Source organism: Notothenia rossii (assembly GCF_949606895.1).
Source record: "Notothenia rossii genome assembly, chromosome: 1".
NCBI lineage: Eukaryota > Metazoa > Chordata > Actinopteri > Perciformes > Nototheniidae > Notothenia > Notothenia rossii.
Genome location: NC_136912.1, coordinates 83671910 through 83689464, shown reverse-complemented (window position 1 = coordinate 83689464; position 17555 = coordinate 83671910). Strand labels below are relative to the sequence as shown.

The window sequence follows — 17555 nt, the reverse complement described above, 5'->3', positions numbered from 1 at the left end:
GGCCCTTGAGAGGAAAAAGGTTCCCCACCCCTGCGCTAGTCTCTTCTCAATAACCCAATACACACAATTATCAATCTTTAATTGCCAATAGAACATGATATTCAGTCTTAGTGTGTGTGTGCATCGAATATTTTTCAAGGCAAAGATACCTTTAAACCCACTGCAGCCTTGCACTTCGCTAGGAGAGGTCGCTGTAACTGAAGCTTCGAGAAATGAACCTATTTCCGACACAATTGTCCAAGTGGTTCAACGCTTCATCATACCTCCACAGCCTGGGGGGGGGGGGGGGGGTCTCCTGTGGTGTGTGTATGGCCCTTTAATGTTCTCCCTCTGTTTGTGTCAGTGCTGATTGAGGACACCTGGCTGCTGGCACCGGAGGATTGAAAGGCCTGAGCCAGAGTCAATCAATCAATCAATGTTTATTTATATAGCCCAATATCACAAATGTTACATTTGTCTCAGTGGACTTCACAGTTTGTACAGAATATCAGTATGACAATACGACACACTCTGTCCTTAGACCCTCACATCGTACAAGGAAAAACTTCCAGAGAAAACCCACAGTTTAAAGGGAAAAATGGGAGAAACCTCAGGGAGAGCAACAGAGGAGGGATCCCTCTCCCAGGACGGACAGACGTGCAATAGATGTCGTGTGTAAATTGAAAAGATAATACATTTGCAACATAGGTAGTCCAAATGTTTGGAAATGCATGTGTGTATAATAGGAAGATGAATCCACGAGGATATCCATCCAGGACTTATGATCCAGGACCACAGCCACGACTCAAGATCCAGGACTCGCGATCCATGACACAGGACCGCAGGATCATCCATGACTCCGGATCCCGGCGTATATAGTCTCGATCACTCTCTCCGCGGAGGACCTGTTCTGGGAGCGGCCACTCTCGCTTATACTTGCCTTGATGTTAGTTTTGGTTCCCGTTGAGTTCTGGTTAATAAATATATTTTCTTATATTCTTGTCCTTTCCACACCTTTTTGTTATGGCCAAGAACCAGGCCATGACAGGTGTGAAAGCGCCTATTGTTTCTTGCAAATGTGGCAGGCCGGATTGACAGGATTAGATTTCCTAACAACCATTTTTTTTTTGCATATGACACTAAAACCTTTGAATTAAAGCATGTTTACAAATCCAACAACTTGTGCCATTACATTATTTTTAGTAAGTAATGCAAGCCCCAATAATTGAAATAACTTAATAACAGAACGTTTTCTTTGAAATGAATTTTATTCAAAACATGATGCTTAATATTATTATATTATTAAGCACACTGAGCAGTGCAGCTGCAGGCGAGGTGGGCTTCTGCTGTTTCCCTCAGGTCCACGCTCTTATCATAGATATTCTCGGGGTAATTCTGGGCAGCATCTGCACAAGGGAAAAAAGGGGAACAATCAGTAACTGTGTATTTTTCTTTATTATTTAAATAGAACCAACTGTGACTTCTTTGCAAGACTCACCAGCAGGCAGGCAGTGGTAGCCAACAGTGACGGAGGTGGTCTTCACAGGGAAGCAGCCGGACAGGCAGCGCAGCACAGGCTCAACAGAGAAGCATTTCGATTCCTGGCCATGGATGTGTATCTGACTTTCCAGCTGCACAGATTCAAGCTTCATGCGGCACTCTGAGAGAGAACAAGGGTGATTGGTGAGTTTCTGTAGGACTCAGTGCATCGTGCATGTTTAAAAGATCAACTCTCACAATTAACAAATGTTTTACTATTGTTTTATATCAGTGCAAAAGGATGTTGCTGTAAAACTAATTTCACAATGAACTTTAGGTCCCACCGGTGGTGTCCCTGCAGCTCTCGGCTGGAAGAACCCAGGAATGAGCGAAGCTGACTGCGCTCTTTGTCAAGCGTCCGTTGGGTGTGCGGTACTCCTGTCTGATTTCTCCGTCAGCCTTTCCACAGAGTCCACAGGTCTTTCCCTTCATCCAGTCCACAACTTTAATCTGCATTGCAACATCATATTAGACATGGCAATCAGTTTTAAGAATTGCATATTAGTTATAGAACAAAGAAACAACTTTGGATTTACATGAATAGATCTTTCAATTTTATGTATTTTTATTAAATTGTTCCTAGTTAGTGTTTCATTTACCGTCCATGAGTTCTTGTCATAGTAGACTTCATGTAGACCAAGACTGGGAGCGAACACAGAGATACCTCCACCCTTAGGCTTGATCTGGATTGGAGCTGTAAGCAAGTAACAGTTTCATAGTCATATCTTCAACCCTATTTTACACCAGTAAAAGATGTTAAGGGGGACATTAATGTCTATAGAAACCTTTGGGATGCTGGTATGGCAGGTTGTTGATGGGTATTTCCATTCCATTGACCTTGATAATCACTTCACTGTTCTTATGGTACAGGTCAATATCGCTGCAAGTGGAAAAAAGAAAATCCTGTTTAGTTTTGTCCATTTGTGGACAGTTTTTGTGTTTGTTTTTTAATGGACACTCACATATCAGCGATTTTCACGTTGATGTAGTTCTGTTCAATTTGATCCTTCTTCAGCAGAACCATGAATTTAAGCTCATTGGTACAATCCTGTGCCAGAACTTGGTAGCAAGACTGGGGCATCTTGTTCTCGTATCTTCTGTTGTTGAATGTGGTCAATATGTTGTTGCCAAAACTACATTCAGCTGCTGAGAATTAAAAAAATGATTTAATTATTATCATGAGCCAAAGGTAACTGTCAGTGCATTTCATTCTAAACACTAAGGTCATTCATTACCTGCGCCAGCCTCGGCAAGGATGTAGTTGACATTATCAATAACCTCATCGAAGGGGGTAAGACCCTTGATTTTTTCAAGTGGCAGAGCCATTGGAAGATGAAGGTCCAGCTTATAGACAGTACGCTGTAGACAGAATAATTCATAATTACTAGTAAATACATCCATGGGCGTAGAAAGCATCCTGAATGTGGGGGGGACATTTTTAACGGGGGGTTTGGGGATCCCCCCCACGAAAAAAAAAGATAGATTTCCTGTATTCTGGTGCATTTTAACAGGTGGTTTGATACTTTTACACACAAAAATCTTCTGAATGATAAGAAGTATAATCAAAACATAATGCACATTACCATTTTGAGAGAGAATACCTAAGTTAAAGAACTCAGAAAATAATCTCTTATCGAACTGAGGCTCCAGTAAAACACACTGACTGCGTCTCTACATGGACATCATGGTGTTTACATGAGCACAGAGAGATCGGGTTATTCATGTTCCCTGTTTACATGATAAATACTAGTAACCTGGCATTTCGATGTGTTTTCTCTTCTAAACTATTCAGTATTTGTATCTCTCTATCATGACATAAAGACGAAACTCCTCTCAAGAACTGAGACGCTTTTGCCACCGCCGCCGACACTGTTAACTGATTAACTGCTACCAGCTGATGACTTACTTTCCTCTTCTTTGAATTTTTTTTTCTTATGTCCATGTTGTCTGGGGGAGAAAACATATCAAACGAAGAGATCGTCAGCTTTGATTTTCGCTGTATTAACAATGTCCTGGGGCCTCATTTATAAAGGGATATACGCAAAAAAAATGACGTACGCCAGTTTCTACGCAATGTTTGCTATTTATAAAATACTAACTTGACGGGAAAACGTGCGGTCCTCCACGCAAACTCTAACCCATGCGTACGCACTAAGCACAACAACGGGAGGGACGAGAAACTGCGACACCGTTGGCAGAAGGAAGAATGGAGAGAAATATGTGGAAATAATACCATAAACAAAATGTTACCTCTCATTTATCATATATGAAGAATTCATTTTCAAACATTGATAAAAGCCAATCTTAAAATGATTAAACAAACGCCTGTTTGAGACTCCTCAGTGCACACACAAACATAACTGGGAGAAATAAATAAATACGGATATGTTATTTAAAACCACCTCGAATATGTTGTGTTAATGTTATGAAATGTTTTCTCATAAATGGACAGAATTACATCTAAACTAACGCCGTTTTGCATTTCTATAGGTTGTAGATACGAGCATGGTTTTATATACTATCATGTTTAATCGTGTTTTATGCCGTTTGCCAAGACTTGATAAGTCGCTCGTGAAACACAGGAGGTGTGGAAACTAAGAATACCATATGTGGTAAATTGTACAGCGAATATAACACAACACATTAGTTGTATTTCCTTTAACTGGTGGATTATGGATATATAGTTGCTGATTAAAAGTTGGAACACAAACCACCAAATACAAACAAATAATTCAGATCCAGTCGGCATGACTCCACTCCGGAGGGATTCCCCGATCATTTCTTATAGTTTCTCATCAAGGGGGTTTCTCCTGTCCCCGGTACAAACACACTGCCTGAGGAAGGCTATGTGTATTTATTTTGTCATTAACCTTTTTCGGACCACTTATTTATTTATTTTGGTGACTATCCGACCTCCATGCTGCTACTCTGGTTCTAACTGCATCCACCAAACAATATGATTGATCTCGACCTCCCCAAAATAACCAAAATCTGACATGGTGTGAGATGTTTTTTTTAGCTGTTCTGTCGTCATTTCCTGCGATCTTCTTCATAAAGTCAGTCAAAATGAATGAATGAAAGGGCGTATCTTTGACTATTTATAGGCAAATATGGGCGTTACGTGAAGCCCGCAGCTGCACCGCATTTCGAGTCGGTTGTGATTTATAAAGGGAAACCGGCGTAGGAAGTGCCATACGCACTTTCCTCGCCGGTATGCAATGTTTTGTGAATCGGAAAATTTCTGTACCTATTTTTTGGATTTCTACTACGTAAGCAACCTTCCCACGTGAATCCTACGCAAGGCGTTATAAATGAGGCCCCTGAACATTTGGTGTGTGTGCCTTACCTCCGCTACCGGCGTCGCTTCATACAACAGATCTGAGCTGTCCAACTATGACAACACTCCTTGAACATACGCGCGCTATGTGAGAATCTGCCTTGGTACAAAGTACCAGTGAAAACGTGGTACGGAGTTTCATTGATTTGGGCATTCTCTCAATAAGCAAGTGGAATGGATTTGATAGTGAAGCACTGACACAGCGCTCTACAAAGTGCGGCGAGTGGATAGACCGATTCACGGACTTTCCACATGGTAAAAGTGGGGGGGTCTAAACTAATCGTTTCAAAAAGTGGGGGGGACTTGTCCCACCCTCATATAATGGCTGCGACGCCCATGAATACATCAGAATTATTCTTACTGTTGGTGCTTTCCAAATGAGTTCAATGATTTTGGCAGATGGGGCAACCACTGTTAAGGACAGCTGATTGACGCTCGTTTCATCCTTTCCTTTGATCACGCCAGGTGGTGCAGGAATGTAGTCATAAACCCTGTGAATGATTTTCCACATATCAGATATTTAAAATAGTGTATATTGCATGTGAATAGTGTAAAGGCAGTGTGTATGAGGGTTCATACTTCTTTGCATAGCGTTTAAGGGCAGAAGGCAGTTCTTTCCAGGTCGCTCTGAGGCGAGCTGCAGGGCTTTTTCCAAGAAGACCTGTCTCGGCTGTGATCATTGTGTCGTACTGCTTGCATTCTGCTCCCCAGGCGATTTGAGCCTATTCAGAAACAGCAGATGTGAAGTTAAGGCAGCTGGTTTTAACAGTTACCTTTTTCATATTATGCCCTATTATCTATCCAATAAGCAAGTGTCTTACTGTGGCTTTGTGTTTGCTAAGAAGAACTCCATCAGCACAGAGCTTCCAGTTGTCATCGGCAGCCAAGGCAGCCAGAACAATCTGAAGTCTGGAGGTAGGTCTGTCCAAGTAGCCTGCCAGTTCGTATCCAATCTCCCTCTTGTCAACTTTGATGACACGGGCGATGATTGCAAAGATAGGAGCAAGATGTTTAGCAAGGAATTTGTTCTGTGGGATCAATCAGGGTTGAATAATGTAAGTACAACAACAAACCAATCAGTAAATCAAAAGGAGGAGGATTGTCTAATTTAATATATGACCAAGATTTACCTGTGTGGTGATGGCCTCAAAGCTTGAGGCACTGCTTCTGCTTGTGGAAATGGCAGATGCTTGAGAGGTGAGAGTCTGCAATAATAATGTACAGAAGTCCACCATGAGAAAGCTTCAACAGAAGTTAACATGTTCAAACTGTACAATATATTGTCATGGTTTGAAGCACCATCCAAACATACCTGCAACTTGTGGTTCTTCTGGAACTTGCGAGCAATCAGTCGCTGTTTAAAAGAAACATTTTGTTAGATTCCAGACTTACTTTCATATGTAGTCACCTTTAGATTCTACCATGTTTACCTTTGAGAGACGAGCACTGGAGCTGGAGGAGCTTGAGCTAGCACTAAAGAGTGATGCAAGGCTAGATGCCGAGCTGGTTTTGCTCACAGATCTGGAGGCCCTGCTGCTGCTGCTGCGAAGTCTTTTGGCTGGATCAGCTGCATCAAGGGCCTTGCTGGCAACACGAGAGGAGGAGCTGGAACTGGAGCTGGAGCTAGGGCTTGAGCGAGAGCTGCTGGAGCTATGGCTTGAGCGAGAGCTGCTGGAGCTGGAAGAGGAAGATGATTTGACCTTCTGACCAGGGACCAGGAGTTTCTTCAGCTTCATCATAAGTGGTTGTTCTTCAATAATGTCTTCGCTCAGGTTGATCTGTTTAACAAGTATGTCTGCAGCCTTTGGTCCAATCTGAACCTTAAGTTCCAGTCGCTCAATGGCCTCTCCTTCAACTGAAAGTATCATTAGATCATATATTAACAATTGCTTTATGCACACTGCTTCTACAAAACTCTGTAAGGACTGATTCTATAATACTTACTTGGTTTTAAGGAGAGAGCAGCAGAGTGCTTTCCAACCAGTTTGTACAAAATAGCAGCCTGGAGGGAAGCGGCATTCTCAGTGGCAACCCTCAAACATCCCTTCATTCCAAGGGCAACAGCTTTAACACAATACTTCTTCTCAAACTGCACTGCTTTGGGTGTAATGATGGGGGCTTCAACCTCCTGGCTAAGGATCTCTGAAGACTTTGACTATGAAAAGAAAGAAATGTTAACTATGTTGTAAATGTAGATATTTGTTTTGGTATCATTAAAGACAATGTTTAAAGCTCACCAAACTAGCAGAAGCAGATGAAACAAGCTTAGAAAAGGGCTGCACGAGTTTGGCAGGGATGATGGGGGTGATTCTTTCAGCAGCAAGATCCTCCATATTTCTTGACACAGCTAAAGCCTCAACTCTGTTGATTGAAAAACAAAAACGTAATCAAATATATTTCTTAGATAAATACATCCTAGGTGTGACAGGACTTTAATATTTTCCAGGGTATACATTAAGCTCAAAATGTTGGGCTTACTGAAGAGTTGCAATGTTTTCAGGCACAGAAACGGGCAGAGCTTCAATCTTAAAGTGGCCCTCGGTGAGGTCGAGTCTTGCGGTGATTTTGGCTGGGAGAATGGAGTTGAGTTTAGCTCTTGACATCACATTAGCCTGGAGTAAGAGGGCGTTTATTCCCATCACAGCAAATGTGTTCAAAGCAATGCTGGAAGAAGAGGACATTGGGATGTTATACAGTATAATATGTTATATTTTGGATGCGCTACTTTAAAAAAAGTTAGATTGAACCTACCTTGGTTTGATCTCAGTCTCAAGCTGCATGTCAGTCTTCAGAAGGTGAGCAAGATGGAAGTTTTCTGGCAGAGTTGGTGTTGTGATGGCCTTGACTGAGAAAACAAATAAAAAGGTTTAACACCACTATAATTGGACCCAAGATAACCTTGACTTTTTAAGGCTGTATCAGGAATTACAAATGTATTCAATCTAGAGCAAATCAGCACCTTTTTTGATTGGCAAACAAGACTTGAGTAAATATGTGGGACTTGATCACCTTGAACAGATGCAGCAGCCACGACAGCGGTGTAAAGACTGAGCTCCATTGGAAGACCTGCAGAAGTTGGCAGGATACGCCTCACTTCATTGACAAGCAAGGGCTTAGCGAAGTTCACGGAAATACCAGCCAGCAGAGCCTTGAGAGCGTCCATACCCAATTCCTTCATAGAGGGTGCAGTGGCAAGCTGTAGGGAAACAATTATCATAGTTATTGTGATAAACAATTGGTTTGGAAACGTGATCTTGAGATTGACAAATAGTCATTTGAAACATACCGCAATGGCCTTATCAATCAAAGCTTTGTCGATGTCGGCGAAGGCAATTTCTTGTCCAAAGAATTTGACATAGACGGATGCCAGAGGTGCACTGTTGGGCTGAGCCTTCCACTGAGCAAGCTGTAAAAAGACAAGTCTGGTGTGTTATGTTTTTTTAGGTTCCATGTTTGCTATTAAATATTTGCAACTTCCTGATGTTTAATTGCTTACAGCCTTAATAACACGCTTCATCTTGGTGATCCTGTCAACATTGTCAACGAGTTCAGGGTTTTTCAGAAGAACCTCCTGGAGTCCCTCAGTTCTAACTCTAACCTAGGAAAAAAATGAAAATGTTGAAAAGTTTTTTTTAATAATTTTTGTATTAAAAGACCAAGTATGTAGCTTAGAGGCTATGTTTTTTTCTTTTTTTACCTCCAGAATATCAGCAGCAGCTCCAGCAAGGTAGGCAGTGGTTTTAGCCATCAAGGATCTGGGCAGAATGGTGGCAGCATCATTGATGTAGAAAGCACTGGCAGCAGCACCGAGCATTAAGGGATCTGTAAATGTTTGACAAAATGCAGTTAGTTGATGTTCCCGAAAAAATGGGGTATAAGGGGGGTGAGACATAGCAAATGAGATGAGCCTTACTGTTATAGACATCCATGTAGATGGATTTGCTGAAACGTAGGCTCAGTCTGTCTAGCCTTGGGCTCAAGAGCTTTATGGCGACGTTGCAAGCTGCAGTACTAAAATGACACCAGAGAGAGTAGCTGAGTAACATAATTAATGGCTAACACTTGATGATGAATTGGGATCAGAAAGTGCTCTTACACTGTGGAATGGATAGTGCTCCTCGTCAGGGACTTCATGTGAGAATAAGTGAAGCTCGCTACCTGCATATTCTGTTCTGTCTTCACAATATTGGCAAGAGTTGTCACCAAACCCATTGGAGGCCTTGTCTCAAACAGCACAATGCATGCAAGCATACGAAGCTCTGGGTGAAGAGCCTTGTCCATGTAAAGCTGAATGGCCAATTCTTGAACCTGTTTTACACGAGAAAGCCAAGTCATTTTCATGCTATGTGTAAAAACTAGAACATTTTAAATTCTGTTTGGTATTTAGTATTTACCGCTCTAGGCTCCTTCTTTGCAATGTTCCTCAGGGCCAGGATGGCATCAGCGTGGACTCTCATGGGCAGAGATGCAGCTGCAGTGCCATGAATGGGCAGGACCTTTGTGATGGGCTTAAGGCTAGTAGGATGGGCAGCGTTTCCCAAAACCTTCATGAGCAGGATGATGTCCTCGATCTCATCTTTAGCAACAGCCTCTGCAAGGAGGTCTTGGATGGGCTGATGAAAGGGAAAGGAGACATTTTGAACTTGCTTCATCATTTAGAAATGTGCAGAAGAGTAATGTGTAAAGACATCATTTTTTTCACCTTAATAAGTTCAGCAGGGCAGACAGCCATCTCAACACAGTGTTTTGCAATCATGGTACCATATCCAAGGAGGACGATCTCACGCAGAATTGGGCTTTGCACTATCTTGTTGTTGACTGCCATTGCCTAAAAGAAAGAAATGTTTCATACCTCAATTCTTATTACAACAAAGTATTTTGCTTTGTCAGGTACTTACCTGGATGATCTTGATGGCCTCAGTGTTTGCTGTCACCATGTGAACAGATGCAATCAAAGCCTGAGCAGTTTCAGCAACAGACAAGTCACCAGTCATGTATTTCTCCTTGATGAATCTCAGAGCGGAAGGAGTTCCAGTGGCAGGGATTGCATCCAGGATCCACTGTCTGGAAGAGGACAATGGATTGAGTGAACCTGTTTCCATATATTTTCTTAAATGTAATTAAAATGTTCAAACACTTAAAGTCACCTGTAGGCAGGTTTGGTTTTGTATTGGCTCCAGAGCATTTCCAGGTCTTCAAAACGTGCATTACGGAGGAGCTGAATGAGTTCCAAAAACTTCAGAGGTGCATCTTCATGGACTCTCTCAACGTTGTGGGCAACCAGATGATTCAGAGCCTCCACAATCTAAGAACAGGTAATTGAAGGTGGATTAGTTATATATAGAATAGATTCAGATATGTATTTAATATATTCTAAAGCAGTCTGAGACTTTACCTGAGCCTTGACGTTGGTGATCTTGATGAGCTGAATGGGTGTCTGAAGAAGCTCATTGGAGAACTCGTACTTGAGAGATCCACGGTGAAGATACTGAACCGCGATGGGTACAATAGGGGCTCTCTGAATCTCAAGGAAGACCAAGGATTGCCTTGAAAGTAATGCAGCTCCATTAGAACAAAAACGTGGCCATTAATCTATCCTTCTTAGTACACTATCAGCTGACTTACTTTGTCTCCATCTGAGCAGCTCCATTCATTTCAGTGAAAGGTGAGAACTGGATCACTTCATTGACTGTTGCCTCCAGGATCAGGATGCCGTTAGCAACTGGCTTCAAGACATAATTGTATGCTGTAGCTCCTCTCAGGTTCTTTGAATCCTGTGAAGACAAACCACATAGTTGCTCAGTAATGCAACGTTTTCTACTTTTATAGATGAATGCGTGACACGAAATTAGTTTTAACCTACCTGCTGACACTTTACACATTTCTCAGTGTATGCCAATCCTATATCCATCATCACCCTCTCCTGACAGTGGTTCAGATCCCTGGTCTTAGTCAAATGGATGCGTTCAGCCCTTTCGTCTTCACTGATGGCATAAAGGGTCTTGCACACACCCTGAGCTCCAGCCTTAAAAGAAGAGTGTACGTTTACTAGAGAGATTCAACTTCCTACAATGGATTTCGTATCAGTTCTGAAGGATCTTTGACAAACCTCCTGCATCTCATAGACATTCTGTGTCCTCTTGATGTTGAGCTGAAGAACATTCAGGATACCTCTGTAGACGTTCAGCACCATTGTTGAGATTCCCTCAGGGGCAAAGATTTTTCCAACAACACCATTGGCATACTCAAACTTGACGGGAGTCGAGAGCTGAGCGGCCAGGGCTGCGATCACCTTTGGTGCTGGGACTAAAGGATCCTTGGGCCAGACACCACTGAACTCAGCGATCTCTGGTTCAGCAAGCTAGAGTGTAAGAATATGATTTATTACAGGACAAATAGCATTTTAAAACTGAGAGGATTGTTGCGTGCAACTGATTTTATTGTTTACCTTCAGCATGAATGTATTTTGACCTGTTGCACTGATGAGAACTTTGCTGCTGATTTTGAGTCCGGCTCTTGCCAAACCTTGATCCGGAAGACCGCCCAGGAGCAGTGCCTCATATTTGTAGACATAAGTCTCACCGGCAGCAAAATCAGGAGCTGTAAGAACAATTTATATCACTTCATATTAACCATCATTTATCAAGTAGATTGTATTTTACCACAACTATTCCTGTGGAAATGTAGTTGTGGTGAATGTTGCAATGCATTGTGCATCCAGATATTTATAGGTAGAAGCTGTATTTTACTGATAATAATAAATGAATTAACTTACCATAGTTATGGGGCTGAGCAGCTGAAATCAGATAAAAAATATATTAATAATCCAGCAAGAACATTGTGAAACTATTAAATCTACTAATTTAAAATGCAATTGTCTTTATTGTTCATATAATATAATAACAGCAATACATTTTAAGGTAGGGTTGAAAGTAGGAAATATTTTGATTTCAATGTATTTAAACATCCAGATACTGTGTATTATTATAAATGTACATGATCATTTCAGGTGATCTTATGTTGTTACTCTGATACTGATATTTTAATCTCTTATTCTTTATAATATTAATAGATAGTCTTTTACGTTATTGTCCCTTGATTTTTTTCAAGTTCAATATAACATTATATTAGACTTTATATTATAATATAGCAATCTCTCACATCCTAAATTTGACAAAAAAGCAGGATCACTGGAACTATCAACCAGTAAGCCTGCAGTGTAACATACAAGCATCAAATATACAATGGCATATAATGAATATGATCAAATGAAGAAGGCAATTTGATGCTAAAGAAAATCAGACAGAGAAGTAGTACTGAAATCTCAGAAATTCAAGTTATAAAATGTGTTTAAATGTTTTAAAGGTCACCTATTATGCAAAATTCACTTTTTCTTGTTTTTTGTCTCTGACAAAGTTATTTGCTGTGTCTGATAAAAACTGCATTCTCTTTTAAATGTGAAATGTTCTCAAAATCAGAGATAATACTCACCCACGAAGGCCAAGGTCAGGGCAAGCACAATCACTCTCATGGCTGATGGATTGTGAATCTTTGCAGTGAATGCTTATCTTTTATAGTTCCCACTTCTGGATAGCTGAAGTAGGATATGAACCCTGCCGAGTTTGATCGATACAGCCAATTCGATCCTCCTATTAAATCACTGGTTTGGGTTTGGGAGGGTGTGCTACAGGTTGTGTATCAGTGAATGAAAAGTTAGGGGCACCTGATCTTTTTCTAGCATATGCAAAGTCAAAAGTTAAGTATCGTGTTTCAAACAGTTTGCTGTTTATTTTATATAACCGTTGATGTTTTTTGTTTTCTGACAATAAATCCTACTTTTTTAAACATATTTCAGTTTTTTGCTGTATATGTAAAAAATATAACAGAATAACATTTCTCAAAAGAAATGTATTGTTTATAGGTTTAAATAAGTAAACTTAGATTTTTCGTTAAACTTTCGATTTTCTCTTTTCAAGGATCCTTTATTTTCTTTAATGTTTCGTACTGATGTAATTTGCTTTAGGTGTTGGCTGAGATATTTTTTGTCTTAACTTATTCATATTTTTTGAGGCAGTTAAAAAAAAAAGAGATTCCTGGCTGCATCGAGTTTGCTTTGTAGTTTAACCCTCACAGGGCATCATGACTTTGGATGTTTGCTTAGTTTGTTTGTTGTAGTCAGGGTGACATTTCAATGACATTTCAGCAGATATTGCAGATACTGCGTGCTTGACACCGTTTCAACTGTGAGATGGAAGCATTTTAAATATGAATTAATAAAGGTGTTTTAATCTGGACACTGGTGATTTGATTTTTGCAGATTTTTACAGTAATTGCAATCAACAGTAAACCATTAATGATGTTATTGATTGTTTTACTTGTAAAACAATGATCCAGAAAAACACCAAGGATAAGATTCCAACTGTATGTTTTTTGGGAATGGGGTGTTTTGTTGCCTTTGGCCCAGTAAAAATAAAAAGTGAATCACCATTTGATTCTTAAAGACTGAAAGTGTATACAAATAAAGGTATAATGGGCCGTTGCAAAAGATCTCACCCTATCTATAAAAGTGTTTAGCATTTTAGTTAAGTTTCATATTTGAAAGGTCCCATGTCATGCTTTTCTGGTTATTACCCATCCCCTTCTGTGTTATGAAGGTTTTTATGCATGTAAACGGTCTGCAGAGTCACTAACCCTCAAAGTACACCCTGTAGCGAGTAAAACTCTAACACAGAAAATACCTCTCCAAAACGCCTCGTTGGAGATACATCATTAAAACCTGTTATGCGTGCATATGTTCACCTATACCTGTGTTCCAATGCATGTTTGTATTTGTACTCCATTGTTTGTGTATTCAAAACAAAAATACAAATAAACAATCGTGTGGAAAACTGAATTTCCCCTGGGGCATCAATAAAGATGCATTTTATCTTATTTTAAATGGGCAGGCCCTTTCTATTGGTCTAATCTCCTTAAAACTTATTCTCATTAAGGATTGTTGAATTATGAATTGTAATATATGAATTTGTTACTTAATACTCTTATACTAATCACTTCCTGTATTCCCGTGATAAAAGGGACATGCGCAATAAAACGTGTCACTTCCGGTTGAAGCAAAGCCGACGGTGTATGTGTGTATGTATTCCTCTGTCACGTTAAACTATGTTCACGGTATTCCTGCCCTAAGATCATGGCATCATTAACAGGTTATGGGCCAAGGAGGGACCATGGAAGCCGGTGGAACCGTTTGTGTTTCGACGGAGATGAGAAGAACTACGAGTTATGGGAGACAAAGTTTTTGGGTCACCTGCGACTGCTAGGATCGAAGGCTGTCATCCTAGAGGAGCCAGGTGAAGATGATGAGGCTGATGATCAGAAAAATGAAGAAGCCTATGCAGAATTGATCCAGGTACTGGACGATAAAAGCCTTTCACTGATCATGAGAGAAGCAGCAGACAACGGAAGAAAAGCGTTACAAATATTGAGGGACCACTACGCTGGGAAAGGGAAACCACGGGTGAACTAACGCGTCGCTGCAGAAAGCCGCTAATGAGAGTGTCACTGACTATCATTCGTGCCGAAACGGCAATTACAGCACTGAGAAATGCTGAAGAAACTCTTAGCGACGGGCTGCTGATAGCCATGATTTTAAAGGGACGGCCAATTTGTTTTAGGCCGTTTGCCATCCACATTACACAAGGGGATGAGAAGCTAACTTTTGGTGAGTTCAAAACAAAGCTGAGCTATGAAAGCACAGAAAAATACAATGCCAACTTGAGTGAAGAATCTTATAATATTATGAAGGCGAGTGGCTGGGTGAAGTGGAGAGATGGCCCCGATATCACTTGCTACAACTGCGGTCAGAAAGGGCACCGGGCTCGTGAGTGTCGAAGTGCGAGTAGCAGCAACAGCAAAGACCAGACACAGTGGTGCAGTTTTTGCAAAAATTCCACACATATAGATGCAAACTGCAGACGCAAAAAGAGAGACAATGCTAAACAAGCAACTGACGTTGAGGACCACTCGATCACCCAAAGTACGTGACAGTCCAGTATCCGGAGTTACACATAAAGGGCTGATGGTCGACACCGGAGCAACGTCAGACATAATAACGAACATCGACAAGTTTAAAAGGTTCAATGAGACTTTTCAACCTGAGACCACTTTGCTGAATTGGCTGACGGGACAAGAACAAGTGGTGTCGCTTTGAAGAAAGGAGAGGCGGAGGTCTGCCTGCAAGACACGGAGGGACAACGAGTGACAGCGACGCTGAAGGACGCGCTCTACATACCGTCCTATCCACAAGACATTTTTTCTGTTAAAGCAGCGACAGCCAACGGAGCATCAGTGAACTTTCGTCAGGGTTGTAACCAGCTGATTCACCAAAGAGGTAAAATATTTGACATCAAGGAATATGATTGACTTTATTTTTTAAACACTGTGGACTGTGAAGCTGAGGACGATGCATGTTATGGATGTTATGACATTCAAACATGGCACGAAATACCCTACTTGGTCACTATAACTATGATGATGTGTCACAACTGGAAAAAGTCACTGAGGGGATGAAAATTAAGTGTGGGATTGATAAATCTAACCTTAACTGTGAAGTGTGTACTCGGGGTAAATTTGCTCAGAGTACACACAGAGAGAACAGACAACCAGATGCAAGAGCTAAAGCAGCGCTCAATCTTGTGCACACTGATTTAGCAGGTCCTATTGAGCCAGAGCCTAAGAGGGATTCAGATACACATTGGCTTTTACAGATGACTTTTCTGGGGCAGTATTTGTGTATTTCAGTGGCGGCTGGTTGAAAATATTTTAGGTGGGGCTGTGGATATGGTGACCAAAAAATACTAGGGGGGTTCCGGGGGGATGCTCCCCCGGTAATTTTCTTTTTAGAAAAGACCCCTTAAATTATGAATTCTGGTGATGTTTATGTTTATGTTTATTAAGGATCCCCATTAGCTTTTGCTCTCGACAAAAGCTACTCTTCCTGGGGTCCGACACTTAAAACAATACAACAATAATACAGCAACATTTAGGACATAAGTCCTGATATCATTAACAACATTAAAAACATCACCAATATCATCAACAACATGCGATCAAATTAAATTAAATTAGGGTTCACAGCTCACAAGGGTACATGGTCATTAGTAGATGGCCCTTCAATCTCTTCTTGAAATAGGCTCTGGACTCTATTTCAGCGAGGTAGTCTGGCAATGAGTTCCATTCCTTTATAGCTCTATAAGACACAGAAGATTTGTCCTGGGTTTAGGTGCCAGTAGATGGTCCGATGTAGCTCGTCTAGTCTTATGGTCATGCTCGTCTCTTGTGTAAACTATTTGATCATAAATATACAGTGTTTTTTTGCTAAATTGGACATTTTTTAGAAAAGTGATAACACGAGATTGCAGACATTTCTCAACTGGAAGCCAAGATAGGTTTCTATGCATAACTCCAATATGAGTGCGCTTCGAACAGTGGAGAGCTAGTCTGGCAGCCTTGTTTTGAGCTCTTTGTAATTTCTGTAAATGTGTTTTTGCTGCTGATGATCATATGACCAGACAGTACTCTAGATGTGACAAAACCAGAGACTGAATGACTTGTTTCAAAGTGGTTGGTGTTACATACTTTGTACATTTTCTCACCACAGCTATGCTCCTTTCCATTTTAGTTACGATACTGTCAATTTGCTTTGTCCACCGTAAACCAGAATCAAGAACAATGCCAAGCAATTTAGTCTCGTTTACCTGTTCCACTGGCAGACCAGCCAGTGTCAGGCTTAATTGAGGATTGCTGCTTAACATATGTCTGGATCCGAACACCATTGCTTTTGTTTTTGCAATGTTGAATACCAGTTTGTTATTGTTGACCCAGTCTGCTATGGCTTTAATCTCTATTTTAAGTAGATAGTTTAACTCACTGCATGTTGATGCTGTACTGTACATTGTGGAATGATCAGCATACATTATTACACTGGACTTATTTAATATGTAAGGAAGGTCATTTGTGAATATAGAATACAACAAAGGCCCAAGCGAACTCCCCTGTGGGACCCCACACTGCAACACTTTACTTTCAGAAAAGCTCCCATTGAAAAAGACTCGCTGCCTTCTCCTAGTCAGGTAGCTCTCCATCCAAGCCATAGCATTTGAGTTTGTTGAGCAGCAGACTATGATCGATCACATCGAAAGCTGCGCTAAAGTCTAACATCACAGCTCGTGCAAGCCTCCTATCATCCATGCTCTCTAACCAGTCGTCGGTCATTTGTGCAAGTGCTGTACTTGTAGAGTGACCATCTCTATAGGCATGTTGGTAGTTTGTTTTCAGATTGTTACTTGAAAAGTAGTATTGAATTTGGGTGTATACTATTTTTTCTATTAATTTACTTAACACTGGGAGGAGACTTAGGTCGACTATTGGAACCAGCAAAGGTTTTTCTTTTATCCTTGGGTAATGGGATAACCTTGGCTTCCTTCCAGATCTCGGGGCACACGCCTTGCTCTAAACTTTTATAAAAAATGTGACTCAATGGCTTTGATATGTATTTGGCCGTCATTTTGAGCAGTTTACCATCCAAGTTGTCAATCCCAGGAGATTTATCATCGGACAGATGTAAAAGCATATTTTCAACATATTCTTCTGTTACATTGTGGAATTCAAACATGCACTGCTTTTCCCTCATGATACGATCTTT

The 17555-nt window shown here is 40.8% G+C and overlaps 1 protein-coding gene across 3 annotated transcripts in view; it reads right to left on the bottom strand.

Annotated features, from left to right (window-relative positions):
* Positions 1–1228: 1228 nt before the first annotated feature.
* The window catches only part of LOC307030029 (vitellogenin-1-like), a 33838-nt gene continuing 17511 nt past the window's right edge, over positions 1229–17555 (bottom strand). The window contains exons 1-34 of one of the 3 annotated variants that reach the window (XM_079666263.1): positions 12347–17004; positions 11631–11651; positions 11304–11455; positions 10965–11216; positions 10719–10880; positions 10481–10629; positions 10251–10401; positions 10003–10160; positions 9754–9919; positions 9558–9683; positions 9250–9468; positions 8952–9163; positions 8769–8866; positions 8553–8677; positions 8352–8453; positions 8142–8261; positions 7865–8051; positions 7607–7700; positions 7334–7519; positions 7093–7216; positions 6800–7010; positions 6286–6710; positions 6168–6209; positions 5986–6060; positions 5677–5883; positions 5435–5577; positions 5217–5346; positions 2754–2877; positions 2481–2661; positions 2304–2398; positions 2118–2212; positions 1803–1968; positions 1478–1639; positions 1229–1385 (exon numbers count right to left, since the gene is read on the bottom strand). In XM_079666263.1, the coding sequence (XP_079522389.1) occupies positions 1282–1385; positions 1478–1639; positions 1803–1968; positions 2118–2212; positions 2304–2398; positions 2481–2661; positions 2754–2877; positions 5217–5346; positions 5435–5577; positions 5677–5883; positions 5986–6060; positions 6168–6209; positions 6286–6710; positions 6800–7010; positions 7093–7216; positions 7334–7519; positions 7607–7700; positions 7865–8051; positions 8142–8261; positions 8352–8453; positions 8553–8677; positions 8769–8866; positions 8952–9163; positions 9250–9468; positions 9558–9683; positions 9754–9919; positions 10003–10160; positions 10251–10401; positions 10481–10629; positions 10719–10880; positions 10965–11216; positions 11304–11455; positions 11631–11651; positions 12347–12386 (5004 nt within the window). In that variant the 5' untranslated portion in view covers positions 12387–17004 and the 3' untranslated portion in view covers positions 1229–1281. Of the gene's footprint in view, positions 1386–1477; positions 1640–1802; positions 1969–2117; positions 2213–2303; positions 2399–2480; positions 2665–2753; positions 2878–5216; positions 5347–5434; positions 5578–5676; positions 5884–5985; positions 6061–6167; positions 6210–6285; positions 6711–6799; positions 7011–7092; positions 7217–7333; positions 7520–7606; positions 7701–7864; positions 8052–8141; positions 8262–8351; positions 8454–8552; positions 8678–8768; positions 8867–8951; positions 9164–9249; positions 9469–9557; positions 9684–9753; positions 9920–10002; positions 10161–10250; positions 10402–10480; positions 10630–10718; positions 10881–10964; positions 11217–11303; positions 11456–11630; positions 11652–12346; positions 17005–17555 lie in introns of those variants that run through there. The other 2 variants (XM_079666262.1, XM_079666264.1) reach the window with 2 other exon arrangements.